Source organism: Pristiophorus japonicus, chromosome 5, assembly GCF_044704955.1.
Source record: "Pristiophorus japonicus isolate sPriJap1 chromosome 5, sPriJap1.hap1, whole genome shotgun sequence".
NCBI lineage: Eukaryota > Metazoa > Chordata > Chondrichthyes > Pristiophoridae > Pristiophorus > Pristiophorus japonicus.
Genome location: NC_091981.1, coordinates 102223722 through 102236029, shown reverse-complemented (window position 1 = coordinate 102236029; position 12308 = coordinate 102223722). Strand labels below are relative to the sequence as shown.

At 32.4% G+C, this 12308-nt stretch overlaps 1 protein-coding gene across 2 annotated transcripts in view; it reads left to right on the top strand.

The window, feature by feature from the left end:
• Nucleotides 1-10631, top strand: part of skap2 (src kinase associated phosphoprotein 2) — a 389104-nt gene extending 378473 nt beyond the window's left edge. For both annotated transcript variants that reach the window (XM_070880818.1, XM_070880817.1), the window contains exons 12-13: nucleotides 8529-8631; nucleotides 9665-10631. In XM_070880818.1, the coding sequence (XP_070736919.1) occupies nucleotides 8529-8621 (93 nt within the window). In that variant the 3' untranslated portion in view covers nucleotides 8622-8631; nucleotides 9665-10631. The remainder of the gene's footprint in view (nucleotides 1-8528; nucleotides 8632-9664) is intronic.
• Nucleotides 10632-12308: the final 1677 nt, after the last annotated feature.

The following is a 12308-nucleotide window of genomic DNA, read 5'->3' as shown; positions in this document are numbered from 1 at the left end:
TTGAACAGACTTACCCTTAAAGTGGAAAAGTAGCAAAATCATAACTGGCACTTCTATCTGAATGAAGTTTGATCCTCTGACCACATTTTCATTGTAAAGTTCTAAATACCCTGCACTAAAATCCCCATCTTTATTCAATAAAACAGACCAATAATGGTGACTTGAAATAAACAGATTAACATATGATCAGTATCAGGACAAAATAAGAAAAGGCTAATTCTATTTATGCAACTCAGGTAAAAGTAAAAAGATTTTTAAAATATGAAACTTGGAATGCACATAAGAACATAAGAAATAGGAGCAGGAGTAGGCCTTACGGCCCCTCGAGGCTGCTCCGCCATTTTATACGATCATGGCTGATCCAATCATGGACTCAGGTCCACTTCCCATAACCCCTTATTCTCTTATCAGTTAAGAAACTGTCTATCTCTGTCTTAAATTTATTCAATGTCCCAGCTTCCACAGCTCTCTGAGTCAATGAATTCCACAGATTTACAACCCTCAGAGAAGAAATTTCTCCTCATCTCAGTTTTAAATGGGCGGCTCCTTATTCTAAGATTATGCCCCCTAGTTCTAGTCTCCCCCATCAGTGGAGACATTCTCTCTGCATCCACCTTGTCGAGCCCCTTCATAATCTTATAAGTTTCGATAAGATCACCTCTCAATCTTCTGAATTCCAATGAGTAGAGGCCCAACCTACTCAACCTTTCCTCATAGGTCAACCCCCTCATCTCTGGAATCAACCTAGTGAACCTTCTCTGAACTGCCTCCAAAGCAAGTATATCCTTTTGTAAATATGGAAACCAAAACTGCACTCAGTATTCTAGGTGTGGCCTCACCAATACCCTATATAACTGTAACAAAACTTCCCTGATTTTATACTCCATCTCCTTTGCAATAAAGGCCAAGATTCCATTGGCCTTCCTGATCACTTGCTGTATCTGCATACTAACCTTTTGTGTTTCATGCACAAGTACCCCCAGGTCCCGCTGTACTGCAGCACTTTGCAATCTTTCTCCATTTAAATAATAATTTGCGTTTTGATTTTTTTCTGCCAAAGTGCATGACCTCACACTTTCCAACATTATACTCCATCTGCCAAATTTTTGCCCACTCACTTAGCTTGTCTATGTCCTTTTCAGATTTTTTGTGTTCTCCTCACACATTGCTTTTCCTCCCATCTTTGTACCGTCAGCACACTTGCCTACGTTACATTCGGTCCCTTCTTCCAAGTCATTAATATAGATTGTAAATAGTTGGGGTCCTAGCACTGATCCCTGACCACATTGCTGCCCAGGAGGTCAGAGATGGCCTCACCATGGCCAGATTTACTTCACTTGACGCTGTACAACCTGGCTGCCACATGATGCGCCAGATTGGCACCACCCCACACCAGCTCCATAAACCATGCCCAAGCCATTCTTTTCACATTCATCACCATTGTGGAGGGAACCGTTCTATTTCACCATTCACTACAATTCACTAAGCCACTTCCAAAGGTGCACACAAATCTGTCCACAAACGCAAAGTATTGAAAATAAAGGTTTCAGTGTTTGAATTAAAAGAAGGAATTTGCACGAATTTTGGAGACGGCTTTGCTGTACAAAAACAGTAATATAGAGAGAGATTTTGTACCAACTCGAATCATTTGGAAGTTCCTTTTCATTTACATTAGAGAGGTCATTCAGAGATTGTTTTCAGCGACTGTCATTCTCAGCCATGCAGTTTGCTATCTAAATTATGTTGATACAATGTTGATACAATTTTATACATCACTGAAAACCATGAAAAAATGCATTTCTTCAGAAACTTTGGCCAAAAAATTTTTTTAAGAACATAAGAATTAGGAGCAGGAGTAGGCCACCTAACCTCTCGAGCCTGCTCCGCCATTCAACAAGATCATGGCTGATCTGGCCGTGGACTCAGCTCCACTTACCCGCCCGCTCCCCATAACCCTTAATTCCCTTATTGGTTAAAAATCTATCTATTAACTTTGAGAAGTTCAATAACATTTTAAGTAAAATGGAGATTATATAATACAGTATAATAATTGTTAATGTGTTAGGTTTATGCATCATTGCTTTTTTCTTACTATAAATTTAGCTTATGACAGTTCATCAAAAATTCTCTGAATTAAAAACTATTATGTTGTAGCACATATTAACATGAGTAGGGTATAGAATTTACTCCTTGCTTGAAATGACTTATTTTGTCTAAGAAATTCACTGAAAAATTGGAAATGTATAATAGTGATCAAGCAATAAATATATAATCGAAATATTCATTCAGTTAAATATTTGTGTAAAGAACTAATTCTGTTTCGTTTATATTAATGGGTAGCATAACATCACTGAACTGTACCGTTATATTTTGTGTTTATATTTCTGTGCTGTTCTATTTGTTCCCTTAAATCTGTTTACTTTTCTACCATCTGGAGCATGTTGTAGGCATTGTATCCTTAATTTGTTTCTGCAGAAACAGCTAATTTATTATATTAATAGGGAAAATGCTACAAAGGCTTTTTTTTGGGAGATTTTATTTTTGTAGCAATACTGGTGTTAGTATTTGTGATCAATTTCACACATTAACACGGAATTAGATTTAAACACATTGCTGTGAAAATAGAGTTTAAGAAATAACTTTGAATTACTTCTTATACTGCAGTTACATGAAGAATTATTTGGGTCTCTGGAATATATGTACCATCTATTAGACTATTTACTACTTTATAATGCAGCAGTTGAAATGCATGTAAAGTTGTTTAATGGTGCAATAGTTTATGTATTTCTGCAGTAATATTAAACATCACAAATACAGTCATCACAAATGGTTAAAAATATTCACAGAACTAACGAGCAATGTATCAAATACCATGGGCTGAACTTTCCTCTTGCTAATTTTAGCAAAGAAAGTAGACACAAGCATAAAAGAGAAAATGGAGAAAAATATACCCATGAATGAGTGAAAAATATGGTATGTCACATATATAGAAAATAGAATGTAACTGGTTCCCACATCATTGAGTGACTGGACAATGATTTGACTGCTGTTGCATGACTACATTCATTTTTAGATTACCAATTGTTTTTACAAAGAAACTGACCCTTTAACAGTCTAATGCAAAGTCTTATGGGACCCAGTGTACACTTAGCAATGTGTCATGCCATGAAGGCAACGTGTTTCGTACCACATCATTGGAATTCACTCTAGTTCAAGGCACCAAATTTGAGGAAAAATATTTTGGAGAAGCTAAAATATAATGGGAGAGCTAACTTTTTTCAGCACTTGAATTGTAGAAGGGATGTTAGTATTTTTATTTTCCATTTCTTCTTTTCCTCCCCCTCTCCAAAAAACCCCACTGACCTTCATGTCAAACATGACACACTTGTAACGTCACTCATATGCTTGATTAGGTTACCAGTTGTGAAAAATGGTATTGTACCTATGGGCTATCACTTATAACAGTAATACTCAAGAGACCTTAATTTATATAGTGTCACCTGTTCTTTGTGTCAGCAAATGCTGTTCAAGTTTCAAATATCTTCTTTTCAGGATACTATTAATCAAAAAGATTTAAACATAGAACATCTTCGCTATTAGAAGTACAAAAACTATGAATATTTTAATAAGATTCTGTATCATTTTGTATTATTTAATCTCTAATTGTTATGTAAAATTATTTTAAATCATGTCATAAAATAATACTAACCAGAAAGATGCTGGAATGTTAAAGCCTAATTCTCTTTTTGCATGCTTGTTGTCAGTGAAGGGTCAGACTATAAAAGCTGGGTGTTGCTGGATTGATTTGCACTCTGTTAACATGATACTGTATCACACAAACTAGCTGTCAGCTGTCATTCACTGTTTTTACACCACCTGCATTTAAACGTTTTTTTTTAAACACACACACCAAGTTTTACATTTTGAATTAATTGAATATTCATTAAGTGCTTAAGTATGAATTGGCTCCCACATCCACAAGTTTCTGTAAACCAGCTTACAACCTGTGCTTCTGGAGTGAGATATTAGAATACTTCCATAGTATCCCATCATGTTCGAGAGATTGGATTTCATTTTGTATTTGTATTTGTGGTCACAGATCAATTTCAAGCTACCATTAAAGCACAGATACTACTGGCTATAGGAATCACTTTGTACTTTCAGTTGTCATCATGCATAACAGAACATCATGTTTTCGCTGACATTTGTCTGAAACGTCATATCCTCTTTATGTTCAGTGAATCAAAGAGCAAAATATGTCATTTAGATATGAATTTGAATTAACTTTATTTTATTTCTCCATTTATACAAAAATGATATTAGGGTTACTTAAGTGTCAATTTGAAATATATAGTGTAATTATTAACAGCAATATATTAAACATCTGTTTTTTTTGTAAAGCCAGATGCTTCACCCACAATCATTTTTTTTTGTTTTGTAGTGATTTTTTTTCTAAAAGAGGTGAACTCCACTAGAAATTGCATGCCTTTCATCCTACATCTAGTTCATTACATAGTTATTGCTTCTCTCTAAGATTATTTTACTTGTGTATTCATACTGGAAGCAGTGCTGCAGCCCTGGATCTCTAAGATTACTACATGTCTAAACAGGTTTGTGGTAGTAATTACCTAAGCCTGATCAGATGTTGGCAACAAAGCTTTTACTAGTAGTAACAGAGGTAATTGTATAATTTCATTTTACATATCAGATTAATAGAAAAACATTTTATTTTTCTATAAACTGACATATCACGTATAAAGAATTAACATTGTTTCCTGGGTATTAAGAGGCTGTTCATTTTCTTCGTTTTTTTAGAAAATAGTTTCCCTCCATGTACAGTTATTTGTGCCTGTGCGTTTTCTATAGTAACTCAAGGGTTTTATGCATTGAGGAATACCAGATGGCTGACTTGCACATACCTGAGTTGCTGCATGCTGTCTGGAGACCAGACCCAGGCTGTGCACTTCTGACAGAACATTATGCAGAGACCAATAAATATTTTTTGCTTTACATAGGTGTAGGAAACATGATGATTTGACCTGTTCCACACCCTCAACTCCAATTTTCAAAACAAAATCTTGAAAATGAACCCAATAATAGCATCCTCAAGAACCTGTAGAGATGCCTCCAGTCAATAGCAATAGAGCACCTGCACAAGTAGTAGTTCAGAAAGATCTTCCTGCATTTTAAGATTTCCATTGCCTGTAGGAAAAGAGCAAGCTATACAGAAATTGCAAATTAATTGAATTGATTTTTTTGGTCTGCTTTTTGTTTTGTATCTGACAATATTATTGTTCACTTTTTTGAAATTCAGATCTGTACATTTGCAACTGAACAACATATTTTTTGAAATTTCATATACTGTAAACACTGAATATCTGTTGGAAAGTTTGCATTATTTTTCATTCAAATTCACCAATTGGAATCAGTAGAAATTTGGACTTCTGTGAAATACTCACTTTTCATCATACTTTTAGGACCAAAATAAATTAGATTTTGTTTAGATAACATTTCTTGTGTTACACTTATTAAAAATTGTACTTATTTTTTTTAAATCTCACATTGTTGTTTACTTTGCTTATGTACCAATATAAGGTTCAACACAATACTGCAGAAATTACCTGACATCTGTCCAGAAATATTTTTAAACCTGATTTGTAGAATTTAAACTATGATTGATTTTAAAACAAACTGGTTTGGCTGATTATATCCCTTGTGAGAAAGCTGAATTTATACATGTGTTTAAAAAATGCTTTCTGTGTAGCGATGTTATTAAACATAGAAAATAGACAATGAGGTACAGAACTATTATCATAGACTGAGTAACATTCTGTGTAGTAGGATATATTTGTACAGTTATGCATTTAAAAAAAAAATTGAAATGTAGATTTTAATTGGCTTAATTGGGATTTATTTTGCTCCTAGGGCTCATGCCTTGAATGGTAATGATAAAGCATAAGGTTGAATGGAGTAATTTGCAATGCTTCATTCTGCCTGAATATCCTGCTTTAGGGCTGTCAGAACACACTAATTAGCCTGCGAGAGGCTGTTGAGTAAGAACCTTTGGAAGTTTACAATTACCTACACCCTTGGTTTATCACTGGTAGAACGTAATCCTCTGAAGTCTGTAACCCTTCTAAGTAAAACAATGGTGTCTTCAGATTTCTTTAGTATTCATTAAAACTTTTTTTTAATATGTGTGCGTTAAAGGAGGGATAAGAATTAAATCACGACGGTAATGGTCGACAGATTCTGTGTTACTAGATTCATAAGACGAAACAAATTGTTGGAAATAAATATACACTTGCATCTCATTTTAATTTGATGGAAGTATAGTTAGCACTAATAGTTACAGGGTCTTACAAAAATTCATTTTTGTAGTTTTACTATGATAACACTTATAAAAGCTGAAATATTTTCAGAAGCTTTACATTTTTTGTTTTCCTTTACAAGTGTTTTTAGATGGAATTTTAAGCATTTCATATCTATTTTCCCAGCTACAAAGGGAAATCAGTAGTATTATTTGTTGGGTAACTCGCAGCCAGGTAATTTATTTATTTATTTTTTAAATGAGTGCAACACTAAAAGACCAAAGAGATCTAATAGAATTACATGTATGTGCTCTATTGAATAGAAAAGCATTTCTCCAACATTTTTTTCTATAAAGTGTGAATATAACTTACAATATCTCACAACAAAGAGGATTTTAAGACAAATATGATGCGCTGAAGTCATTTTTGTTAATACATGAAATATCATACTCTTGTTTTAACCCCAGAGGCTAGAAAATTTCAGCTATCCAATATCATGATTTTTTTTCTTTACACTTCATTAAACTCGCTGCTGTTGTAACTAGTTTGTGATAATTTACTAATTTGTTTTTGAAAGAGTAAAATTATTTTTAAAATTAACAGTCAAGCATGAAATAAAGCTGAGTTTTCTTCAACTCTGATTAGTTGAACCTGGATAGTTTGAAATCTGAGATCTGTTCTTCATTACTATTTCATTCACATTGGCACTGAGAGAATTTGTTGTCAAAGTAATGTGCAGAAAACCAGATGGTCCTAATTGTTCATCATTTCGGTTCCTTTTTCAACAGAGGTCCATACCATTTTAAGTGAATATACTTCTCATTGTAGATAAAATGGCACCTATATGGTTTCCCCAAATCTAACAACGGTGTGTTATTCAGATTGTTAAATAATGTTACATTAAGTTATTTCAAAATGAGGATAGAATTCAACTGTAAAAGTAATATTAATCTTTTGAATTATTCAACTTGGAATTGAATATAAAACCCAAATAAACATTCTGTCATACTTCAAATTTATCAAAAAAAATAGGTTTTTCTGCACAATAGAATGAAGTACAGTTCACCACAGCTGTTTACAATCTAATTTTAAATTTTTTAGAATCTGTGTTACTGTCAAATACCATGCAGTTTATTTCTGGTTATAGTGTTCGTAAAATACACTTAGAAATAAATTGCCCCAACACTTTAGTTAATTTCTTGGAAATTGTATTTTTTCTATATTAATAAATTAATTTTTTTAAATCATTTGCTAGGAGTGATGAGTTTCCAGCAAATTTTAGATTTTTTAAAATTTGCAATGTAATTTCCCTGCAAACTTTAATTCATTTTGCCAATGTATGTTGGTATTGTATGTGTATTGCTCTGATTGAATGAATTGTGAATAGACAAAAAAAATATGCATGCGCAGTACGGCCGTTGCAACAGAAGCCGGACTTACACGAGGGATGAATACCGCTCACTGCTGCTAACGGCGGGGAAAAAGAGACGAAACTAGCAGCTTTTGATCTCGGCGGTAATCGGGCGGTATTGAAACCTCTAAGTTCATACCGCCCGATTAACACGGAGATACGGGCGGTAACAGAAGGAAATGAAAAGTCTAGCCCTTTGTTCTGAGACTGCACTCTGGTCCTGTCATTGTTTGTTCTTACCGAATGTTGATGTTGCACACAAAACAATTTAAAACATCTGCTGACATTTTTGTTATCGAGCATAAAATGACATAGCCTCTAAAACCATGACAGAAATAAAATAGTTCACATGGTTTTATTTCTATGATAGAGCCTTTTCAGCATGTTTTCAAATATAATCAAATTCCATAGCCATTTTTAATTTCACTACCATTTTCTGCAAATGGATACAACAAAATAATGCTATATTTCTAAAATCCTGATTTATTTTTATTTTTTATAGCATTTATACTTACAATAGAATTTCAAACTAAATGTCTTACAAATTTATATTGTTTTTTTTCCTTGAATTGAATCAAATATTCAAGTGTTGTATAATGCAGGATAGTTTGCAAACAAAGCCATGCAATGGCAAGTTACATTATTTTAAATGTTCAGTGTCTTTTGTTTAAAAGTTTTCTATCTTTAGAGTCACTTTTCTTGGTTTAATACAATATAAAGCTTTATTTAAGTTTGCAATCGCTGCAAAATGCTATATTGTTTAAATCTTCACCATCATACTGATGTGTATATTTCTGTTATTTTAGGAATATAATTCACTTGGATGGTGGATAGGACAAATGAAGGGAACTATTGGCTTGGTGCCTAAAGTGTACCTAATGGAGATGTACGACATTTGAGAAGGTTTGGGTAAGTACATTTTAATTGAATCTTAGTATAATAGACCATAAGTACCTTATTCCAGTATCATTTATATAAAAAGCATTCTTGTCAAGGATTCATCCTGTAGTTTTAAAATAGTTTCTCTGTTTTTATGGTTTGGAGACAGACTTTTATATCTTTCTGTTGTTAGCTGTCAAAAAAAATTCCCATGGAATTACTTACCAAATGAGTAAAAATAACTGCTTTGGGACTGTTTCTGCATTTTATTGATTTAATGCACCACTTTTGCCCACTGTGACTAAATGCGAATATTTCACCTGTCAAATATTCCTGAAAAATATCTTCATGAAGAAATACTCTATCTGTAACACATGGTTTACATCACTAAGTGGAAATTGACCTTTTTACATTAAAGCTACTTCTTCTTAATGTTCCTTTGGTATTTGAACTGAAAAATCTTAGCATTTTTTATGTACTAAAATGTATAGAGAAATGTATATTGCATAAAAATAAATATAAATAAATATAAATAAAAATAAAAAATAAATATTCATATAAATGCTGGTTGCTGGCTTTTTCTATAAAATTTGAGTAACTGGTAAAATTACTCATTAGACCTCAAGGCATATTTTTCCATTAGTAAAATAATATGTGCAATTATTTATTAATGTAAAAAAAAGTACAAACATAATTTCATGTTCTGAAATAATTTTCAAAATTATTAGAAGCAATCAAATGTGCAAAGAAATTCGGTCGGGAGGAATCCCTACTGATATGAAATTGGTGAATTTAGAGAAATTGCTTAAAATAATAATTTGATGCAAATGTTGTATAAGTTCCAGAAAAGTTATTGTTAAAATATGATAAGTGCATTATTGTTCTTTCTGAATAGATTTGAAATGCATTAAATAAGCATCACTTTGATAATGGAGTTCACTAGCATTTATAAGGATAAGTATTATATATTATAAGAAAACACTAGATGGCAGTAGTTTTCTACAGACTTCATAATTGTATTTTCTATTTCTTTCTCCCCCCCGCCCCTCCCCACCCCCTGCAGCACCCATCTACCTACAGTGATGTTCTATTGCACGTAAAGGGATCTTTTTTAAACTAGAATGAAAGGCCCTGCAAAGCTTGTCTGTCCTCAACCAGGAGAGGGAGTTCTCACCACTACTATGGCACTTCTGTTTCCCAATTTATTGTATCACAAAAAGATAACATCATCTTATTAACAATATAATCTATCCTCTTGCCACAGATGTGAAAATCAAGAAGCAGCTAAGTGTTTAATTAAATTATTTCCTCATTATTGTAATTATCTTTCATCATTTCACTGATGCATTATTTCTATTTTTCTGTGCTTGTGCAGCACTATGAACTCTATCTGCTTGAGACTTCACACTGCCTTTGTATAACATCTTTGCTGAATGTGTAACCAGTATATTTTCATTGCTTCCAAGACTTGCCATTAAAATTTAATTAATTGTAAACAAACTCAAAATGGAAAGGGATGAGGGTGATTTTCCTCTCTTCCCCCAGTTTGTCTTGAAGTAACTGTAAGCACTGTTTTCTGTCTTGTCAGTTTCACTTTATTGAATTTTGTTCTAATGTTCCAGTCTGCAAATTTTAAGGTTCAAATAAAGTTTAATTGTGTGCAAACTGTTGTTATGCTAATAATTTAAATGCCTGCTGTGTAACTAATGAAATTACTGTGTTATGATTAATTTGGAAACTGGTATGTTGATTGTAGTAATTGAACACAACAAGGTGAAGTAAATGATTATGATGCCATATGGCCTGTTAATCTCAAAATTTAAAGGGGATGAACTTTTTCTTGCAAAAGAATTTTTAAATTTTGTGCTTGTATTTTTTTATAAATACTGTTTTGGCAAATTGAAAATTGGTTCAAAATATTTAGCAATATTTTACTTTCAGCATATTTGATTTGGGAATCTCAAGTTTTGCTGTAAATGTTGAATTCAGAATGTACAAACAATTTTAACTGTTGCTCTCTAACATTATGACTAACCTTTATATAATAAAATACATTTTATTGAGATGCTTCTTTGTTTTATACCTGAAATGAATTTTTTTTGTATGCACGAGACTTTGTTACATAAAGCAATTCTGCACGTACAATTTCAATATCTTGTTATAACTTGTAAATGAGAAATTTCCTCTTAAAAATAATTACCGTATTAGTGGATGTGACTGGCATATTTATGCTGCAGAAATTGCAGAGCATTGCCAACAGCTGAAAAGAAGACTGCATCTTTTATGTACTAAATTTAGCCATCTCAAGAACTTAATTTCAATTGGAGTCTCCCTTAATTGTGCAAATAGTTATGTTTTTTTTAAATTTAGTCTTTCTTGGTTAATTAAAATTTTTTATATAAGATGTACACTTTTAAATACATTTCATGTGCTGCCCACCACAAGGATGCAAAATGTTAAGTGTTCAAAGCTCAAGTTAACGTTCTGGTGTTATTGAAGAGGTTAACAAAAAGAGAGAGAAAAAAAGCAGCACCAGGCTTAATAAGACATCTAATAGTTTTTCCCCTCATATATAACACTGATGGTAGGTAGCATTTTCATGGAAAGAACCTTTTTACAAATCACACATCATTTATTGTTTTGTGTTTCAATGCCTTTGTATGAAGTGGACCTATAAACTATTAAACCCAGTAATGGATATCATTTATATAAGTTGCATTAAAATCAAAGGATATATAGCAAAGATAAAATACACCATCAACGTCAAGTATTAGCTCTGCATGTCAGGATTTTTTCTATTTTTTATAGCTAGGTTTTACCCCATAATTTATGAATACTTCAATGAAGGTAGAAATCACCTTGCCCTAACTTTCAGTGCAGTTTGATGTGATCACATTTATTAAATTGGAATGCACTCTCAAATTTACAAAATTAACTTTGAATAATTTTATTTGTGATTATACAAAAATGTTTCAATTTTTGTACTTTTTTTTTCTACACTGAACTTGTATTATGGCTATAAAAATTATTTTATAAATGTACTTTTTACATTTGAGTCCTGCCTGTAGACAAGTGAGGATTATTGCAGCATAGCTCTATTAAAGAGAATACATTGAACTAGTCATGCTTAGCAACATTAACTGAAATCATTGTGGCTGTAAAACAGCAAAATATGAAAGCAGCTTTTGTACACAATTAAAGACAGCATTTTGGAAGAAAAGCTTTTGTTAATACGTAGATACGGTATCTAAAAATAAACAAAAATCTGCACAATATTGATGCTGTAACATATTACAATGCTGTAATTTCCTTAATGATTTTTAACTATTTAAAAAAAATCATTGACTTATCTGTGACAAGTTTAATAAAACTTGTTCATACTTTATTCACAATGTACTATGTTGGGAAAGTTACATAAAAGTCATTCAGTATGTACCCTACGGACATAGCATAACACTGTAATGTCTTGTATTGCAGCAAAAAAACATTTTGTGAAATAATTTATGTAAAAGTGGAGAATTTGACAATTTTGCTTTATATTCACTGCTGATGGATACTTGTAATCAGAAACAAAAACAATGTATTTTTTGTGCTAAATTTTACAAACATCTTGTACAAAGTTGACATTTTACTTCAATTATACATTTAATAAGCAGCAGAAGTGGACGGTGATATTGTTTCAGTGAGCATCTTGACAAAGGACAACT